General features: G+C 41.6%; 1 protein-coding gene across 1 annotated transcript in view; it reads left to right on the top strand.

Moving 5' to 3' along the window:
* The window catches only part of SLC39A9 (solute carrier family 39 member 9), a 111,798-nt gene that overhangs the window by 68,919 nt on the left and 21,615 nt on the right, over positions 1–21,264 (top strand). The window contains exon 5 of the mRNA XM_030213750.1: positions 11,524–11,609. Within this exon, the coding sequence (XP_030069610.1) occupies positions 11,524–11,609 (86 nt within the window). The remainder of the gene's footprint in view (positions 1–11,523; positions 11,610–21,264) is intronic.

Raw genomic sequence — 21,264 nt, 5'->3', positions numbered from 1 at the left:
CCGTGTCGAGTATTTGTTGTTGGATAATAATACTTTTAGACCATTGGAGCATCATCTATTTATTTATGTGCAAAACTAACAAATTGGAGACACTGCCTCCAAAAGGATGGCAACAAAGCACTGGGGTATCCTACACAGAGCAGAAGCCAAGGATGACCTGCATAGAGGGACCCAGGTTGAAGTCCAAATTTCAGGTAGCATGGGGAAGGCTGTTTTTAAACAGCCACACTAATCTTTGTGACTGGGGAGATTATTACAAAACTGATATTTAATATGATATTATTTATTATTTTTTACATTTGTATCCCACATTTTCCCAGCTTTTTGAAGGCTCAATGTAGCTTACATAGTACCGTTAACGGCGTTAGCCAATTCCGGTCTGAAACAAATACAAGGTATGAACAATACAAGATGATATTGTGGTAGAATGAGGTACATGTATGGTAGGTACAATTGGGGGGAACTTAGAGAGGGAGAGGAAGAGTCAGGTAATGTCCATTACGGTCTTTGGTTACATTGTGTCGTAGGTATCCAGTATTTTTATGTTGGGTCGGTGGGGTATGCTCTTCTGAACAGGTCTGTCTTTAGTGCTTTCTGGAAATTTAGTTGAATGTGGTTTTTACTGCTTTTGGTAATGCGTTCCATAGTTGTGCACTTAAGTAGGAAAAGCTAGATTCATAGGTGGATTTGTATTTGAGTCCTTTTCTACTTGGGTAGTGGAGGTTTAGATATGATCGTGCAGATTTTGTGGTGTTTCTGGTTGGCAGGTCGATGAGGTCTGTCATGCATCCTGGTGCCTCGCTGTAAATAATTTTATGAACAGTCGTGCAGATTTTGAAAGTGCTACGTTCTTTGATTGGTAGCCAATGTAGTTTTTTTCGGAGTGGCTTGGCGCTGTCAAAACATGTTTTTCCATATATAAGCCTGGCTGCTGTATTTTGGGCGGTCTGAAGTTTCTTTATGATTTGATCCTTGCATCCCGCATAGATTCCATTACAGTAGTCTGCGTGGCTTAGTACCATTGACTGTATCAGGTTACGGAATATTTCCCTCGAGAAGAGTGGTTTCACGTGTTTGAGTTTCCACATAGAGAAAAACATTTTCTTTTTTTTTTCTTTTTTTTTTCCTTTTCTTTTTACGATTTTACATTATAATACAAGATTGCTCTTGATTCGGCAAAGTGTTTTACATAAGTCAATAATTCCTACAAAAAGAAAACAAGAAACAATATATAATATGCAAATTCTATCACTCAAGTCCACTACAGTGGTGGAAATAAGTATTTGATCCCTTGCTGATTTTGTAAGTTTGCCCACTGACAAAGACATGAGCAGCCCATAATTGAAGGGTAGGTTATTGGTAACAGTGAGAGATAGCACATCACAAATTAAATCCGGAAAATCACATTGTGGAAAGTATATGAATTTATTTGCATTCTGCAGAGGGAAATAAGTATTTAATCCCTCTGGCAAACAAGACCTAATACTTGGTGGCAAAACCCTTGTTGGCAAGCACAGCGGTCAGACGTCTTCTGTAGTTGATGATGAGGTTTGCACACATGTCAGGAGGAATTTTGGTCCACTCCTCTTTGCAGATCATCTCTAAATCATTAAGAGTTCTGGGCTGTCGCTTGGCAACTCGCAGCTTCAGCTCCCTCCATAAGTTTTCAATGGGATTAAGGTCTGGTGACTGGCTAGGCCACTCCATGACCCTAATGTGCTTCTTCCTGAGCCACTCCTTTGTTGCCTTGGCTGTATGTTTTGGGTCATTGTCGTGCTGGAAGACCCAGCCACGACCCATTTTTAAGGCCCTGGCGGAGGGAAGGAGGTTGTCACTCAGAATTGTACGGTACATGGCCCCATCCATTCTCCCATTGATGCGGTGAAGTAGTCCTGTGCCCTTAGCAGAGAAACACCCCCAAAACATAACATTTCCACCTCCATGCTTGACAGTGGGGACGGTGTTCTTTGGGTCATAGGCAGCATTTCTCTTCCTCCAAACACGGCGAGTTGAGTTCATGCCAAAGAGCTCAATTTTTGTCTCATCTGACCACAGCACCTTCTCCCAATCACTCTCGGCATCATCCAGGTGTTCACTGGCAAACTTCAGACGGGCCGTCACATGTGCCTTCCGGAGCAGGGGGACCTTGCGGGCACTGCAGGATTGCAATCCGTTATGTCGTAATGTGTTACCAATGGTTTTCGTGGTGACAGTGGTCCCAGCTGCCTTGAGATCATTGACAAGTTCCCCCCTTGTAGTTGTAGGCTGATTTCTAACCTTCCTCATGATCAAGGATACCCCACGAGGTGAGATTTTGCGTGGAGCCCCAGATCTTTGTCGATTGACAGTCATTTTGTACTTCTTCCATTTTCTTACTATGGCACCAACAGTTGTCTCCTTCTCGCCCAGCGTCTTACTGATGGTTTTGTAGCCCATTCCAGCCTTGTGCAGGTGTATGATCTTGTCCCTGACATCCTTAGACAGCTCCTTGCTCTTGGCCATTTTGTAGAGGTTAGAGTCTGACTGATTCACTGAGTCTGTGGACTTTCATACAGGTGACCATTGCCGACAGCTGTCTGTCATGCAGGTAACGAGTTGATTTGGAGCATCTACCTGGTCTGTAGGGGCCAGATCTCTTACTGGTTGGTGGGGGATCAAATACTTATTTCCCTCTGCAGAATGCAAATAAATTCATATACTTTCCACAATGTGATTTTCCGGATTTAATTTGTGATGTGCTATCTCTCACTGTTACCAATAACCTACCCTTCAATTATGGGCTGCTCATGTCTTTGTCAGTGGGCAAACTTACAAAATCAGCAAGGGATCAAATACTTATTTCCACCACTGTATATGGATCCAAAAATCTAATTCTAGGAATTTCTTTTTTTTTTTTTTTTTTTTAATCTTTTATTTATCAATTTCAAAATACAATCTAGGATTAGCTCCTAATCGAGAAACACAGAAAGCAACAATTTTGAGAATCAAACAGAATATTTCAACATTTAACCTGTTGCAAATTTCTAATACAAATAATCATCTCCTTATGCTTCCTTCCCTTCCCCCCTCCCTTCCCCACCCCATCCCTGTGGTGGCTAGTCCAAGTCTTTTGACTGTTCATAGAGTGTCCAAATTTTTGTGAAGGCCATCATAGAGCCTCTCCGCAATGCCGTGAGCTTCGACATTTGATATAGATACTCCACCTTTCGTAGCACCATGCCAATCCCCGGTATTTCCACTTGTTTCCAGGCCCGGGCCAAAACCAGCTTTGCTGCTACAAAATATTGAATGGCCAACCTGTGTTGGCAGCTAGGTATTATTGGAGGCTTAAAGTGGAGGAGGCAGCTTTCCGCTTCACAAGTATAGGTCTTTTGAGTCACTTTATTAACCTCCTCTATCACTTTTGCCCAATAAGCTTTTACTTTTTCACAGTCCCACCAGACATGTAAAAACGTGCCCGCTTGGCCACACTCCCGCCAGCATTGCCCCGATATCCCTGGATACATTTTCTGCAGCCTGATGGGAGTGTAGTACCACCAGTATAACATTTTAAATCCATTTTCGCTCGCAGATTGTGCTGGGGATGGCTTGAGTAAGTACTTATAATTTCGTTTCCACATTATCTGAGGATATGTGCGCTGCAATGCCGTTTCCCATCTTGCCTGGTAGAACACCTGAGGATCAGTGCGTCCCAGCAGAGCTAAATATATACGTGTTATACTACCCTTACCTCCCCCTTTACGCATCGCTATTTCCAGTGCTGTTTCCTCCAGCTCCAGTTCATCCTGCGCTCGCCTCTTAATGAAATTGCGAAGACCACAATAGTATACCAAGTCCCTCTCTACCAACCCGTATTCTGCTTGAAGCTCCGCAAAGCCCACCACTTCTCCCTCTCCCCATAATTGACCTAGAGTGCGTAGTCCCGCCTGTGCCCAAATTTGGAAGGCCTTTTCAGATTTACCCGAAGGAAATCCTCTCGCCCACCTAATTGCTGTTTGCCTATAATAATTGCGTTCCGGGAACATCGTCCTCCTAATCTGATACCAGGTCGATAAGATATGTTTCACTCCCAATGGAACCCTCCTAATTATTGGTGTCAACTCTTCCCCTGGGATCCATAGGATGTCCTCTATTTCTTTCCGGCCCAACCATGCCCGTTCCCAATGCAACCATTTCTTTGTTGCCCCTGGGACCCAATCTGCTAAAATTCTTAACTGTGCTGCTTGATAATATAAGTAAAAGTTGGGGACTCCCATACCTCCCTTCTCATGAGGTTGATACATCATAGTCCGTTTTACACGCGGAGGGCGTTTCTTCCAGATATATGTAAAAACGTTTCGCCTGAGTTTAACAAAAAAAGTGTTAGGAATTGGGACAGGAAGCGCCATAAAGAGATATAGTAGCTTGGGAAGTATCATCATCTTAACCGCAGAGATACGTCCCTTCCATGAGATATTAAGCCCTTCCCATCTATCGAGTTCCCTAAAAAGTTCCTCTATTTTTAGGGGGAAATTAGTATGAAAGAGATCCTCTATTCTTGGTGTTATCTGTACTCCCAAATATCTGATCGAACTCTTAGCCCACACAAATGGAAATGCTGCCTGAAGGTCCGGTAGGTCGCTAGGGGGTACTGTTAGATTTAAGAAAACTGATTTTGTCAAGTTAGGCTTGAATCCTGATAGCTGCCCATAGTGCGTCAAATGTTCTATTATCCGGTTCACTGACTGTTCCGGCTGGGAAAGAGTGAGTAATATGTCATCTGCAAATAACATAATTTTTTGTTCCCCCTCACTATCCCCTTTACTATTGTATCCCTTCTAATCTTACAGGCCAGTGGCTCCAAAGATAGAGCAAACAGGAGGGGGGATAGTGCACATCCCTGTCTAGTGCCCCGCCATAGATTAAACGTTCTCGTGTAAGACCCATTGATTTTTATTGTAGCTAATGGGGCCTGGTATAGTAACCGTAACCATTTGAGATATCTCCCTTTTATCCCTACTCGCCTAAACACTGCGAACATGAAGGTCCAATCCACCCGATCAAATGCCTTCTCGGCATCTATCGAAAGCAATACTGCGGGCGTTGGTTCATCCTCCACTTGCTGTATAATGTGTAATAAGCAACGGATATTATCGAATGTCTGGCGACCTGTTATAAATCCCGCCTGATCCCCATGTATCACACCAGGCAATTTTTCTTGTAATCTGCGAGCCAAAATTTTTGTAAATATCTTATAATCTACATTCAGTAGAGAAATTGGCCTATAGGAGCCACAAAGCTGAGGATCTTTCCCTGGTTTTAATAACAGGGTAATCGCGGCTAGTCTCCACGAGTAAGGCAGCTCACGCGCATCTTCTAGGGAGTTAAATACTTTCAACAATAGTGGCGCCAGATGTTTGATAAATAGCTTATAAAATCTTACAGTAAACCCATCTGGGCCTGGGGCCTTGCCATTTGCCATGTCCCCTATCGCCCATTTGATATCTTCCAGCGTTATAGGAGACGAGAGAAACTCTGACTCTCCTTCTTGCAGCTGGGGGACATCAATCTGTCCCAAATATTGCTCGCTTGCGGCGTCCTCAGCTGAGTGTTCCGGTTCATACAATGTAGTATAGTAATTTAAGAAAGTCTCCTGTACCTCTTCTGTTTGCGTGACAAGTTCCCCAGTTGGGGTTTGAATACCCCCAATATAATTGCGTTGAACCAATTTTTTAAGTTTACATGCCAACAGCCTACTCGCCTTGTCCCCAAATTCAAAGTGTTCTTGCTGTGCACATTGCAGTTGGGCCGCTATATCTGCAATTTGGAGTTCATTAAGTTTTGATCTCAACTGCTGCATCTTTTCTAGTTCAGCTACCTCCGTAGGGTTTTCTTTATGTTTGCGCTCTAAGTTGAGGAGTTCAGTTCTAATACCATTCTCCTCTTCTGCGCGGGTTTTATTTATATGTGTCTTCAGTGTAATCAATTTCCCTCTGATCACTACTTTAAGCCCCTCCCATACGCTGGCTGGGTGTACCTCCCCTGTATCATTAAATTCAATGTATTCTGAAATATATTGTTCTATTGTTGGGATATTCTTCATCTCATGTAGGAGCATCTCATCCAGCCGCCAGTATCGTGTGCCCACTCGTTTAACTCCTAATCTCAATGTCATGGTCACCGGGGAGTGGTCGGACCACGTGCGGGGTTCAATGTCTATCTCCTGAACTTTATTAGCTACTGTCACCTCCCCCAGCCAGGTATCTATTCTTGAGTAAGATTTATATTGGGAGGAGTAATATGTATAATCTTTTTCGGAGCCATGGTGTGACCGCCAGAGGTCCACCAGTCCCCACCTGGCCATAAAACCTTTGAATAATTTCCTATCGGCTTTTGCATAAGTTGCCTGTCCCGTGCAGTTATCCAGGGGAGGATGAATAGTGAGGTTCAGGTCACCCCCTATTAATAGGTGCCCCTGCTGATAATCTTGTAGTAGTCGCTCTAAACGCTCAAGGAATGGGCCTTGTCCTTGATTGGGTGCATATACATTAAGAATAGTATATTGGATATTATATAGGGAGGCCACTATCAGGAGGAATCTACCCTCCTTATCAGGGACAGTTTTGCGGATCTGCCACGGGTGCCTGCCTGAGAACGCTGTTAGGACCCCCCTCTTTTTGGAATTCCCACTACAGAAGGAAAACAATATCATGGGAAAACGTTTATGACAAACTAACTTTTCATAACTTTTTTTAAGATGTGTCTCCTGGAGCAAGACCAGGTCTGCTTGTAGGCGCAACATTTCTTTAAAGGTTAACTTACGCTTCATGGGGGAGTTGAGGCCCCTCACATTTAATGTTACACATTTGAACACCCTATCAGCCATTCATTCTCATATTGCAGGTTATATGACCACCACCTTATACCCTCCCTCTTCCCTCCCTCCCTTATCCCCCCTCCCCCCTTCCCCACAAAACATATGTGACATGTCCCTGTCCCCGACTGGGACATGACTTTTAGAGAAGTGACTTAGCTTCCCGATTCCAGCCTCAGCTCTCTAAATGAGTCTGTTTCTTGTTTTGCTGTCAACATTACCACCATCAAACTTTCTTGTTTTATGACCTCCTGTGGCAACGATATACCGCTTGTAATCCAGCATGTATTGGTTGTTCATGATTTCTTATTTGTTGTAGCCATGAGCCCCGACGTCTGCCGTCTCAGGCGCCCTCGTCCTTGAGACACCCGCTGCCATTTCGACTTAGATCTCTGAGGGGCCTCGGCCGGTGCTCGTGCCTGTGTCGGATCGCTTGTTGTGTCTTGTCCCAGATAATCTTGGGCATCTTCTAATGTCACCACTCGACGCTGTTTTCCCGCCTGAGAGAAGACTAACGCAAAAGGATATTGCCATTTATATTTAACACCTTCTGCTCGGAGTCGCTCAGTCAATGGCCGCAGTGCACCTCTTCGTTTCAAGGTTGTAGCTGATAGGTCCTGAAAAATCTCTATGGGAAACGTTTCCCAGGTTATCGGGCTGCTCAATCTCGCCTTATGCATGATGTCTTCTTTCATTTTAAACTCGGAGAAACACGCCACTATGTCTTTGGGTACGTTGGCCCTTCGCTGACCCGTAGCCCTGTGTGCTCTCTCCAGCCTGATGGTATTAGGCGCGATTGTCTGTTCTGGTGTAGATAGGAGGTGGGCGGCTATTTTTTGTATTACCAGCTCGCAGTTGACAAATTCCGGCATCTCAGGCAGGCCCCGAATTCTTATGTTGGAGCGCCGACTCCTGTTCTCAAGGTCTTCCACCTTATCGGTAAGGAATCTTAGCTCAGTTTGTTGCTCGGATAGACGGTTCTCCACCACATTAAGGGAGTCTGCCTGCTCTTCTAGGCCTGCTTCAGCTTCGCTAACTCTGGTGCCCAGTTCTGAGATCTCTCCACGGAGATCTGCACCTAGCTGTGCGAAGTCGCGACGCATCTCCTTAATTTCCGATTTAATATCTTGAAACCAGATTTGGAGTTGTTCCCACTTGTCTGGTGGCATCTCATTTCCCCCCTTATCTCCATTGACCTCTGCGTTCATCGGCGCACACGGCCGCGTAGCGTCTTCACCAGCATTCTGTTCTCCGGCCTGTGTGTTTTTTGCCGCCTCCCGCTGACGATACGAGAAAGCAGTCAAATCTGTAGTTTTCGGACCCGGAGTTGACATTATTGGGGTCGCGTTCGGCTCTCGTTCCACTATCGCCGATTTAGATACGCTACCAGAACAGCTTGCTCTCCTAATATGCTCTTTGTGCGGCTGAAGTTCGGGAGCTTCTGTTTTTTTAGTCCGCCATTGCAGAGCGTGACGTCACTTCCAATTCTAGGAATTTCAACAGGAAATAATATTTAAGGTTATCAGCATAAATAGGACAGTTCTATTTATTTAAACTCCAACTGTTCTTTTAGAAGATATGAAAGTTGTTAAATGTAACGGATCTACAAAAACATACTTAAGTGAGTTAAGATGAATAATGCATTTACGGGGAAACCTTAAATAAAATATTCCTCCAAGTTGGAGAACAGCAGGTTTCATAACAAAAATTGTTTACGTCTTTTCTGGGTCTCCTTTGAAATATCAGGAAATATATTTATTCTTAAACCAAAGAATAACTTTTCCCGGTTTTTAAAAAATAATCGTAAGAGCCACTGTTTGTCAGGAATTAAGACAACAGTGGCTACTAAGGTAGCCGGTTGAGCTTGTTCTATTTCAGAGGTTTCCAGAAAAGTCGTTAGATTTAAAGATTGTTCTCTATCTTGTTGGGGAACTTCTTTTTGTGGAATATAATACACTTGATTAAAAGGTGATAGATTCTCTTCAGGGATTTCTAAAGTTTCTGATAGGTATCTCTTCAACTTATCAATTGGCTTTATCATCTTTATCCTAGGAAAATTTATAAATCTTAGGTTGTTATTCCTCATATAATTATCATGTCTTAGTTTTTCTCCTTAGGTTAGTAATATCTTTCAACATTATCGTTTGTAGGTTTCCCATATCCGTTACAGTTTTTTTTCCATATTTTACAACTTTTCATTCACTGTTTTTATATCCACTTCAATTTTCAATATTTTCTGTTCAATCACCTCAACTTTCTCAGATGTAATATCAGTTTTATGAGTAATAGTCAATATAAACTGTGAGATTAAATCCCATAATGAATCAAACGTTACCTCCTGGGGTTTTTCCATTATCTTTGGAGGAGTATTACCAGTGTTTTCAAATTTCTTCACTTCCTCCATATCCCAAATTTCCACAGTCGTTTCAGCAGGACCATTCTCCCTGGTTGGTTTCACCCGTCCTTCGACTGAAAACATTTTCTTTATGATGGAATTCACTTGGGTCTCTAGTGAGAGGTTACGGTCGATTGTTACTCCGAGAATTTTCAGGCTGTCTGAGATAGGGAGGGTGCATCCTGGGGTGTTAATGTTTGTGGCTTTGTATATATTGTATTGGGATGAGATAATGAGACAGTGTGTTTTTTCTGCATTGAGTTTTAGTTGGAATGCATTTGCCCCATGAGTTCATGATGTTTAAGCTGAGCTTGATTTTGTTGGTGATTTCTGCCAGATCATGTTTGTAGGGGATGTATAATGTGATGTCATCAGCGTAGATAAATGGGTTTAGGCCTTGGGTTGATAAAGTCTTGGCTAGTGGGGTCATCATGAGGTTGAAAAGGATCGTTGATAGTGGTGATCCTTGTGGTACTCCACAGTCTGGTTTCCAAGGTGACGATATGTTAGTTTTTTTTATTTCACTTGGTATGTTCTTGTAGTTTGAAAACCCTTGATCCATTTGAGAGTGCCACCACCGATTCCGAAGTATTCTAGGAGTCTTAGCAGTATGTTATGGTTAACAATGTCGAACGCACTTGACATGTCAAATTGGAGGAGGAGAATACTCTTGCCTATTGCTATTTCCTGCTTGAATTTGGTTAGGAGAGTAAGTAGTACAGTTTCAGTGCTAGGGGTCGAAATCCTGATTGTGACTCATGTAGTATAGTGAATAATGGGATAGATGCTACTGGGCGGTAGTTGGTAATGTCGTTTGATTTTTTCTTGGTGTCTTTTGGTATTGGGGTGAGCAGGATGTTGCCTTTTTCTTTAGGGAAGATACCCTGCTGAAGCATGAAGTTTAAGTGGGATGTGAGATCTGTTATGAAGCGGTGGTTTGTGTGGGTTTTTTTATATGATATAAAAGGGGGCTTGAGTGTTGGTTGAAGCACTGATATGGTAAAAAATGAAGCTGGATGTGAGAGAGCCTGAAATGGGGAGGCAATAACTGTAACAATGTTTGGGCATGCTTGAGACCAGTATGGAGGGCAGTTGTAGGAAAAGGCTTAAGAAGTTAGGTAAAAGCTATGGGGGGCGGGAGGAGCAGCTGTTGCCTTGAATATGAGAATTATATGTATCTACTCAAAATGAACATATCAAAATTGGATTTGGTGATGATAGGAATTGTATTTCTATTGGTTGTGTTTTACTGTGCATTAGAAACCATTTTATAAAAGATTGTTCAAGAAAGATGGTTTGTAAGTCAAAATAAATGAAGTTGGCAAATTGAATGGACCATTGTGGCCATTTTTGCCATCATTTATCATATTAAGATGAGTTAAAATGCCTGCTTAAAGACCTGTGCTATTTAGAGGCTGCTCATTATAACTTCTTCAGTAGAACAAGACTCTTTATCCACTATTGTGAAAGTTCAGGCTGTATTGGTTCTTTCAGCTCTTTCACGGTCTAATGCATTTGAAGTCTTTAAGGTACTTTCTGAACCTCATTAGGTCAGCTGTCTTAATGTCTGGGGAGAGAGAACTGCCAAAAACCATTAGCTTTCTTGAGCTGCATTTCTCTTGCATTGGTGTTTTAGAGTAATGGTACAAGCATGAGAAGTAAGCAGTTTGGAGCCGATTTTCAGTAATGTCTAATTAGCTAACAAGTTAGGTAGCTAAACCCTGTGGGGTGTCTTACAGCAGCTAAAGCTACTAGGCAGCTGGAGTTAGTGTCTGAATGGGACAGCCCCAGAGGTACTCTAAGGGTTGAGAGAGGAGTTAGCTGCTAGAGCATAAATGGTAAACCGTACTGTAGCTGGCTAGGCTGTGGTTGAAAATCACCTTGCCAATTGTTTTTAGATGCATGAGAGCCGGATGGAAATTAGGCTCCTTTTTCTGCCTTAAAAATGAAAAGAGAAAGAACAAAGCCTACATTATGTTGCTGTTTTTGTTCTTTGCAGCCATCTACTGAATTATTTACCACAGCACTCTGCTAGGTGTGGGGGTTTTTTTTTTCTTTTCTTTTTTCCTTACTGTCCTTCACTGGGCAATTAATACGTAGCACAGTGTAATAAGTTAGGTTTTCATTTTAAAGCATTAGTATGGGAAGTTGTCTTTTGACTTCCAGTAGTTTTCTGTATGTCTTACTAAGTGCAGCCCATAATATAAAAAAATAATAAACCTGCTTTATCAGTACTTACACAGTTATGTGTTTTTGTTTTTGTAACCCCCACCAGCTGATGGTGTTGCCCTGGGTGCAGCAGCTTCTACATCCCAGACCAGCGTACAGCTCATAGTGTTCGTTGCAATCATGTTGCACAAGGTGAGTCTCCAGCATCCAGGCTTTATTCAGTTCCATTTCACTGTATTCTTTGAGAGGATGTTCAGAGTGATCATAACGGTGGCCATTTTAGAAGGGCTATTCGTGTTTGAGTAGTGCATAAACTAGCACATAAATGTTTGTCTTGCATAAACATATACGTTCCCATTTTACAAAGCCAGGATGTGCACATCAACAACCCAAGTGCATGCAAATAGCAGGGGAGTGTGGTGTGGGAATATTTTGGGCGAGATTAAGGCGTGCCTAGAATATTCACATTTATTCCCCTTTTCAGAAGGAATAAATGTTGACATCCTAACAAATCAGCTTCAGGATTTACACCTGCTACCAAGCACATTTTGTGGCCCCCCCCCCCCCCCCCCCCCCAAAAAAAAAAAAAAAAAAGAAGTCAGACAAGCAATGGGTATTGGTCTCTGTGACAGTGTCAGGAAAATAGCTAAACTGTCTAAGTCAAGCATGTAGTGCCGGCACTTGCATGTTTATGTTGCTGTTCTACAATATAACCATATATATGCCGTTTTTCAACCTGTTGATGTCAACATTTTATTTTGCTAAAATGGATGTTTATGCCGCATGTACCTGGTGGATAAACCTCCATTTCTTCTGTATTTTAGAACAGGCTCTACATCGGTAGATTCTGTTATGAAGTACTGGTGAAACTTGAGACGTCTTGACCTGGACGTCTCAATTCTGACTTTTATATCCTCTCTAAAATGAGGTTGAACATCCCCCCAAAAAAATTCCACTTCAGTAATTATAGTTAAAAACAATTATAATTGGTATAAAAAATGTAAGCAATTAAATATTCTTCTCCTATAACCTACCATCATCTTCCCAATTCCCACCTCTATCCATCCTTGCCCATAACCCAACTTCATATAACATAGTCCTTTAACCTCCAACTCACCAAAAAAGCACTCCTACTCCCACTTATCCCAGCCACCAATCCTGCTCCCCAGTAACCATCCTCACCTGCTATTTGGTAATCTCCACCATTGCTACCCACCCTATACCTGCCGTGTTCAACAGAGGGAAATCAAGCTGTAAACTCTTCCAATCTCATTCCAAAAATTGTCCTGCACTGGAAAGGGTGGAGTAAATAGCCACTTTTTATTTAGCTTTCAAAAGGCTAACACATAAGTCATTCTAATACTGTATAAGCTTATGAAAAAAAAAAGGAGCACAACTCCATTGGATCCTGAGCTCTCCTGCAGTTAATATGTGTAATTTAACAGCTAAGCTTATAGAGTATATTATATCACAACCAAACAACTTCCTTGATCTGCCCCTCGGGGCACTTGTGACTTAAGTTTATATACACAAACACAAAATGACAGCAGATGAGGACCAGAAGCCTACATAGTTAGTCTCTTGTTCCTTCCTGCTGTACGCTTTCCTACATCTAAGGATCCTCTGTACCTAGCTCATGCTCTCTTAACTTTGAATACTATTTTTGCTTTCTTTTCTCTCCATGAACAGCTATTCTATGCATCCACCAAACATTTTCTTTCGTCATGGCTTGGTCATATCTCCCATTCTCCTATATAGTATAAATACAGGTCTTGAAGTACCACCTAAGAGGGCTTATTATGCAGGCTGCCTCTACTCTATATGTTTTTACAGAGATGCAGCTTCCAGAATTGGTCACTGCTCCATGATTCTCACTGTGGCATTACCACCTCTATTTTCAGGCTGTTGGTCTTTCCTCCTATGCACATTACCATTTCTCTAGCTCTTGCCTTATTGCTCTATTTTGCAAGCTCAATATCATGAGATATGATCCCTCAATGTCAAACCCTTTCCCCACTTCCCTCCCTCAGTCTAGCCCCTAAAAACATCATTATGCCTGTAAAATTCATTGTTTTGGTTTGACCACAAAGTGCTTGTTCTAGTATGTTTAAAAAAGAAAGTCACAGCAAACAAATTGTTCCAATATCACTTTATTTTGTAAGTAAAGTATATTTATTTTGGCCTGGCAGTTTCCTCCTGTTCCTTTTGAGCTTCCAGCTCAGTCACAATCAGGGCACCAAGAGTCTTCCTTTGGAACGTATTTATATCCCATCCCAGTCTTTGGCTGGGCCCATGAGCCAGGGCTCCTTTTAGAACCTTGTAATCTTGGGACCCAAATACATTCCTCCCTAGGAGTCACCATTACTTGATAGCAGGGACTCTTTTTCTAGAAATGTGAGTGCTGCCTCTTTAGCATCTGTAGCTGGCCCAGGTAGACCTGCCTTGGGAATGTGACCAAGGTCCCTAAATATGGCAGTGCACAACAGTGCTACTGAGCCACCCTACCATCCCCAATAAGGTGCTTTTTGTGTTTTGCACCTGTAAGTCACAGGTACTATTATTGCCTTGATAACTAAAAGAAAACTTATTTTCAAGAACTGGGCTATAAAAATGAAGCTAGGCTTGTAATAAGTGTCCAACCCTTCATGTGTTGCTTCATATTGCACTGTGTTGCAGCACTTAGATATGTTCATTTTTGGCACACTTGCACAGGGTGGGAATTGTGTTCCCTGTAAGTGAATTTCTGCTTTGTGTGTTACTTGAGGGTCTGGTCCATAACAGTTTACAGGACCAGCTGCATGCTATTTGTAATGTGATGATAGAACTAATGTTTTAATCGCTTAGGGCCATGTTATATGGGGGGAACAAAAGGAGAAATTATACAGACCTTTGTCCCAACCTATGTGGCACCTGGGTCTTGCCATACTTGACCAGAAAGTGGAACTCAAAGGAACCAGGAGCACTCAAACTGGAAAACTTACATGATGGCTTTTTTGTGAATCCGTGCTACAAATCCCAGGGATAAGTAGTGGCTTTCCCTGTGTCTCTTAATAGCAGATAATGGACTTTTCCTCCAGGAATTTGTCAAAACCTTTTTTAAACCCATATATACTAATTGCTGTTACCACCTCCACTGACAATGAGTTCCAGAGCTTATCTATTCGCTATTCATTAAAAATCAAAATATCAAATAAAATAAGGCACCATGGTCCAAATAATCCAAAGAGGATATCGGTTCAAATCAAGCCCAACATGTTGTAGCATCACCACGTATATCAGAGACATATAAGTAATTCTGACAGAACAGTCTTGTATGGAAAAACACAATTTAAAATAGCATGAACAGAGGCATACCAAACACAAAATTAAAAAAGTAAAACTATTTTTTATACTTTTATAGAGCAATTCATATCAAGGCACCAAAATTTAGAATTCTCTTCCTAAATCAATCAAGTTTACAGATGACTACCTAACTTTAAGAAGTCTTCTAAAAACACATTTCTTCAGTCTGGCCTTTCTCAATATAAAGAACTCTATTTGAACTTTACCCACATCCTTTTCTTAATCTCGTTTTGTCCTTTTTTTTCCCCCCATCTAGTAGTCCTTCCTACTTAAGCTCTCACCCATCCACCCTTAATTATTTGTTTGTCCTTGAGATAGTCTAAATCCCTGGTTGGTTACTGCACATTTATTAATTTGCTTCTTATTGTAATTTGTGTAATATTCTGTACATTATTATGTTTTATTCCCTTATTGTTTGTTTGTAAGCCACATTGAATTTGAGTCTATTTCTATTTTGGACTAATATGGGGTATAAATGCCATGAATAAATAAAGCTGTATACAAAGTTAAACAACCAATCATTCTATATATACAGGGCATTTAAAAATTAACTGAAACTAAAAACTAACTGGCCGATATTCAAAACTATTTAACCGGCCAGGAAAGGCTCCTGGCCTGTTAAATAGCATTTTAGCATGTAACTCAGATATTCAGCAGGAGATTACTGCTGAATATCTGCTTAACCAGTTAAGTTGTTGCAGTCAAAATGAAACATGCTGGTCTCTAGAAATGGTCTGGCATTGAATATCCAAGTTGAACGCCAGTGGTGGCCAGTCAGAGTGCTGCCTGACACTTTTGAATATTGTGAAGTTAATTTACTAGCCTCAATGAGTACTGTAAATCATAAAATAATTATAAACCTCCTAAAAAATGCTCTCCTTGGCAGGGCAAAATAGGACAAGCCTCAAACAGTTAAAAAAAAAAAAAAAAAAGGCATATAACTTTAAGAGACAGCACTGCTTCACAGAACAAAAACCAAAAACTATTAAAATAAATTAATGAAAGTTCCATTTCAGTTTTGCCCAGAAAGATTTAAACCATCTGCAACGTCCTGAAGCTGGCTACAGCTTGTTACCCACACTACAAAAACACAGCTGTGACTTTTCAAGCTCTTTCTTGCCAGCCAGAGCCGTGCCTAGGGTCTCTGGCGCCCCCCTGCAGACTATCAGTTGGCGCCCCCCCCCCCCCCCCCCCCCGTGAAAATGATCGCTCACCACTTGCCACACTGACAGGAATTGTCAGCAATATTCTTAGAAACAAATTGCTATACATTGCAAAATAAGATAGCAGATGTAAATTCTCAAAGTGGACATATTCCAAACACTAAAATGAAAATAAAATGATTTTTTTCTACCTTTGTTGTCTGGTGACTTTCTTTTTCTGATCATGCTGGCCCAGTATCTGATTCTGCTGCTATCTGTCCTCTTAACTCCGTTTCCAGGGCTTCCTTTCCATTTATTTCTTTCCTTTCCTCCTTTCTTCTTCATTTCTGGTCCTCAGCTTCTGCCTATTTTCTTCATCCATATGCAGTTTTTCTCCTCTCTTCCTTTTCCCTCATTTCATCTCCTTCATCTCTCTTCCCTCCCCTCTATGTCCAGCAATTTCTCCTCTCTCCCTGAGCCTTGCCCTCCCATCCATGCTCCTCTGTCCCCTGCCCCCTCCATTCCTATCCAGCAATTCCCCTCTCTCCCTGAGCCCTGCTCTCCCATCCATGCTCCTCTGTCCCCTGCCCCCTCCATTCATCCATTTGAAAATTGTTCATTTTTAGTGGTACAGTGTGTTGTGGCTATCTATGTTCTATATCTTTATAGCTGGCTGGGTTCTTTTTTATTCTAATCCTATATTATTAAGAACCTATGATAATACTCTGTTCCCATTGTTAAGTAGTGGACTTGTTAGTGCCATTTGGCATTTTCCCTACTGGGAAGTTTGAGGTTCTGTTGATTAATATTTGTTAACCATTTTCAATTTGAAGGTAGAGGAAATTCTGGCAAGTCCAGTACATGGTACATACAGATTCAACCTGTTTTTGATTGAATATCTTTAAAGCAGCAATTCCATAATGCTGAAGGTGTTTTTTTTTCTCTGAACAGTATTAAATAGTGTTATTGCCTTCATTTTATTTTTTCTTTTAACAACAATGTCTTCCTTGGCTCGTCTCAGACTTCACATAAGGCCTCTCCCAAGGTGTTCCGTGAGGTCCATATGTCATTTGTCTGATAGGAGAAAATGGTGATGGCCCTTGGGGAGAGGAATCACTTGTTCAGTGACACAGTTAACTAGCATCAGATTGTGTGAGCTGACATTTTTCGCACTGTACTACTGGCTGGCCAAATAGCCCTTCTCCCCATAGCAAATTCTCAGGCTATTTTCTCAGTCAAAAGCAGACCATACTCTGCATAAGAGAGTACCAGAAAGATGTCTGAGCAAGAAATAACAGCTCTCTCCAGAGACAGTGTGAAAAAGAAAAAAGGTTTTGCAACAGCAGCAGCATTAAAAATAGAACTAATAGGACAGTGAGAAATTTGTTTCTCAACCTGCAGCATGTACTCCTGGCTTCTCATGAGCTGTTCTATCATTGGAGGATAGTGAAACACCCAGCCCACTGATTATCTGAACAAGTGTCTTCAAATTTCTGAAGTTTCTGCACGATAAAGCTAACTAGAATTAACCCTTATCAGAATCCAAAGCCAAATGTAAAGTCTTTTACAACCTGAGCAGCCTGAGAAAAGTGTATATGAAAATAAGTGCTACCAAAGGAATACAGAAGGTGCATGCATTTTATTCCAAGGAAATGTAAGTCTAGCACATAAAATATATTAGGGGCAAAGGAATGAGACCGAAAAGAGAAAAAAAATGAGTATTTTGCATTGAGTACTGCAAACATATTGAGTATGCTTTTCCTTTTCCTCCAGGGGGGTAAAATTCCTTTGGGAATGTGTGACAGGCAGCGCATCTCGGGCAGTTACGGCTGCATTATGGCTGATGAGATGGGTCTGGGGAAAACGCTGCAGTGCATTACCCTGCATGGAGCAGTGTTAGGCTTCTCTCCCGCAAGATCCCATTCCCTTTCCTTTTCTTTTAAATTTAATTTACCTCCGTCCAGCAGCGCAGCATCAGTGAAGGAGGCGGGCGGCGCTCCCGACATTTCTAGCCTTTCCTTTCGCTGTGTCCCGCCTTCTTCTGATGTCATTTCCTTGACGTCAGAAGAAGGCGGGGCACTGAGCGAAAGGAAGGCTAGAAACGTCGGGAGCGTCGCCTGCTTCCTTCACTGACGCTGCGCTGCTAGACGGAGGTAAATTTAAAAGAAAAATAAAAGGGATTTTGCGGGGAAAGAAGAGGGCGAGCAGTTCGGCAATGGGAGCGGGAGGGCGGGGTAAGCATGGCGCCCCCCTGCCGTGCTTACCCTGCTTATCGTGTTGGCACGGCCCTGTTGCCAGCACTGCCTCTATCAGGGCTGTCTGACAAAAACAATTATAAAACATTTAAAATGTTCAAAAGGTTTACCTTGCTGTCTGGTGATAGATTCATTTTTATGCTATTACGTTTAATTTTGTAAATGTTGATGTGGAGTTATGTTAAAAATATATATATTTATTTATTTATTTATTTATTCAATTATTCAAATTAGTCCAAGAAACATCTTGTTTAGAAAGTGTCATACATATACATAAATCTTTCTCAAAGAAAACTTAATCACAAAAAGTAAAATAATTTCACTCTTCATAAGAAATTGACACTCAAGTCCATAAATCGGAATCCAAAATATAGGAAAAATACTGGAAACTGACAACAGAAAAAGAAAATATAACTGGATATCGCACTACATTAAGAGGGGATGCCTAATTATTTTATCGTTTATCCAATTTTGCTGAGGCTATAAGTGCAGAGACATGAGCAGGTTCCATAAATACATATTTTTTTTACCCCCAAGCCGCCTTATGCACTTGCAAGGGTATCTTAAAAAAAAGGTACCCCCCAAGTGCAACACTTCAGGCTTTAGGAGCAAGAATTGTTTCCTCCGCCGTCTAGTCTCCTTAGAGACATCTGGAAACAGGAGAATTTTAAACCCTAAAAAAGGCTTTTCTTTATTGCGGAAAAACATGCGGAATATCCAATTCTTGTCTGGCAATAATGCCACAGTCGCCACCAAAGTGGCCGCTGAGGCAAGTTCAGAGTCAGTAGTTTCAAGCAAAAGAGAAATGTCTATTGGTTTATCAGGTATCCGATTTGGGTCTTTCCCAGGAATATAATAGACCAAGGTAAAGGGTGGAAGATTCTGTTCAGGAATATCCAAGATCTCACGCAAGTAGCGTTTTAACATTTCTTGAGGAGTTACATTTTGTACTCTAGGAAAGTTGACAAATCTTAAATTATGACTTTTAGTATAATTATCAAATACTTCAGTCTTCTTGCTAAGACTGGTCAAATCTTTTATCATCGTAGATTGGATTACTTCAAAATTCGAAATTTTTTTATCAACTTTCTCCTCTAATTTCCCAAATTTGTCCTTCAAATCTTTAAACTCCTCTTCTTTTTTTAGGAAGTCAGTCTCCAAAGATTTTAATCTTGGTAACATCTCATTATTTTGCTTAAGAAAAATTTGACCCAGGTTAGACACCAAATCCCATAAGGTATCTAATGTCACATCTTTTGGTTTTTCTACTAACGCTCTGGGAATTTCAAACCTTGTGGAAGTCTGCTCCGGAGTCCGACTCTGTTCCTCAGCTCCTCTCCCCTCACTCCGCGGCGTCTCATTAGGCAAAATGCCCTCCGTTCTCTTCTCCGTTGTTAGCTGTGCTTCCAATCGACGCTCTACAGGGCCCTCTGTACCTTCCGGGGTAGACCCTGTCGATTCAAGAAGAAAAGAACTCGCGCCAATCGGCTGGGGAGGTGGTGAACGCATAGCGGGGCTTAGCGTGACATCAGGACCAAAGGAAGCCAAAGTCTCCAGTTCGACGGCGTTTCCAGCTGGCAACATCCTGCTTAGAGAGGCAAGACCCGGCGGTCTGAAGAATCGATCGATGGTACCAGGCAATGGGGGGGGGGGGGTAGCGGGGAAGCTCTAGCCGCTACTCTCCCTCGACGTTTAGGCATTTTTCGAAGGTAAGATCCCGACCTGCAGCGTCTTAATGAAGTGCGGCCATCCTATATATATTTTTTTTAATGCTAAAAAAAAACCAGTTTAAACAAGGGCCCTGTTTTAATTGTATTGAATTGAAATTTGGTTTCACGTTTTCTCACATGTTTTCCCCGTTTAGGTGGTACAGGGCTGTTCTGTCAAAATTATTTATATATCCCTGATGCAAGTGATGATGCCAAAACATGTTTGGTTTGATTTTAACTTACAGCTCCTGGGATTATTTGAATTAGACTGCCTTATTTTATTGTGAGTTTTAGTGAGTAAAAGGTTTTAATCTTTTATTGATTTTCATTTCTGCTGCTTTCTTGTCACGTCTGTTTGTGGCTAGATTGCCAGTTTTTTTTGGCCTTTGGAACCTAGGGCCAATACCGTCTTTTTTTGCCTAAGGTGATTTCTCTCTTCCATGTGAAGCGGGTTATCTCCTTACCTACCTTTCCTAAGGAGGCCTGTTGGGGTATAGGCAGTTCTCTACACAGACTGGATTTGCAGAGGGTTCTCCGTTACGTGATGGTCATGAATGACTTTAGGAAGTCTGATTGGCTGTTTGTACTTTTCTGCGGCCCTCACAAGGGGAGTCTGCATTGAAGGTCCTTTGGTTCATTGGGTAAAGAAGGCCATCTCTTTAGCCTGTTTGCTGCAAGGGTGCCCAAGGTTTTGTGGGCTCATTTAACCATAGCTTGGGCATCTTGGGTAGAGTGGAGGCTGTATCTCAGAGAACTTCTGTAAGGCATCATTTTAGTCATCACTGCATTTCCTTATGAAGCATTACAGGTTAGATGTGTGGGCCAGGGAAAAGGCCAGTCTTGGGGTGGAGGTTCTTAAGGTAGCACTGGCATCTTCCCACCCTTAGTGTTGGGGTCTGGTCTGGTAGGATGATGAGGAAATTGAAATTTGGACTATCTGTTAATTTCCTCTCCTTGAATCCTTTTAGACAAGTTCAGAATTTGCTGATGAAGCCATATTTTTGTTTAAGAATCTGTATATGTTACTTTTCTCAATGATAGTGGTTGATGGAAGATTTATCCTCCGACTGTTCTTATTCCTGTTGTGTATATATTCCTCTTTCCTGTGGTGCAGAGAAAGTTAAGGTTGCTTGTGATGCCGGGGTATTCCCTTTTTTTTTGTTTGTTTAACCAACTTTTTATTCCAATTTCAATAACATACCAAACATATTACAATTCTATTGTATTTCTTTTACCATACAATAATATCACTTGATATATAAATATCCCACACCTGAAGTCTCCCCCCCCCCCCCCTCCTATTATGGGTATTATGGCATTTGATTGTGTTAGGAGGGGTTGGGGAAATTTGACATTTTTTATTCTATTGTTGCCTTAGTTCTGTAGCTTTGGTATGAAT

The sequence above is a fragment of the Microcaecilia unicolor genome, chromosome 9 (assembly GCF_901765095.1).
Source record: "Microcaecilia unicolor chromosome 9, aMicUni1.1, whole genome shotgun sequence".
Lineage (NCBI taxonomy): Eukaryota > Metazoa > Chordata > Amphibia > Gymnophiona > Siphonopidae > Microcaecilia > Microcaecilia unicolor.
The sequence above is the reverse complement of the archived record's forward strand: the minus strand, read 5'-3'. Positions and strand labels throughout refer to the sequence as shown.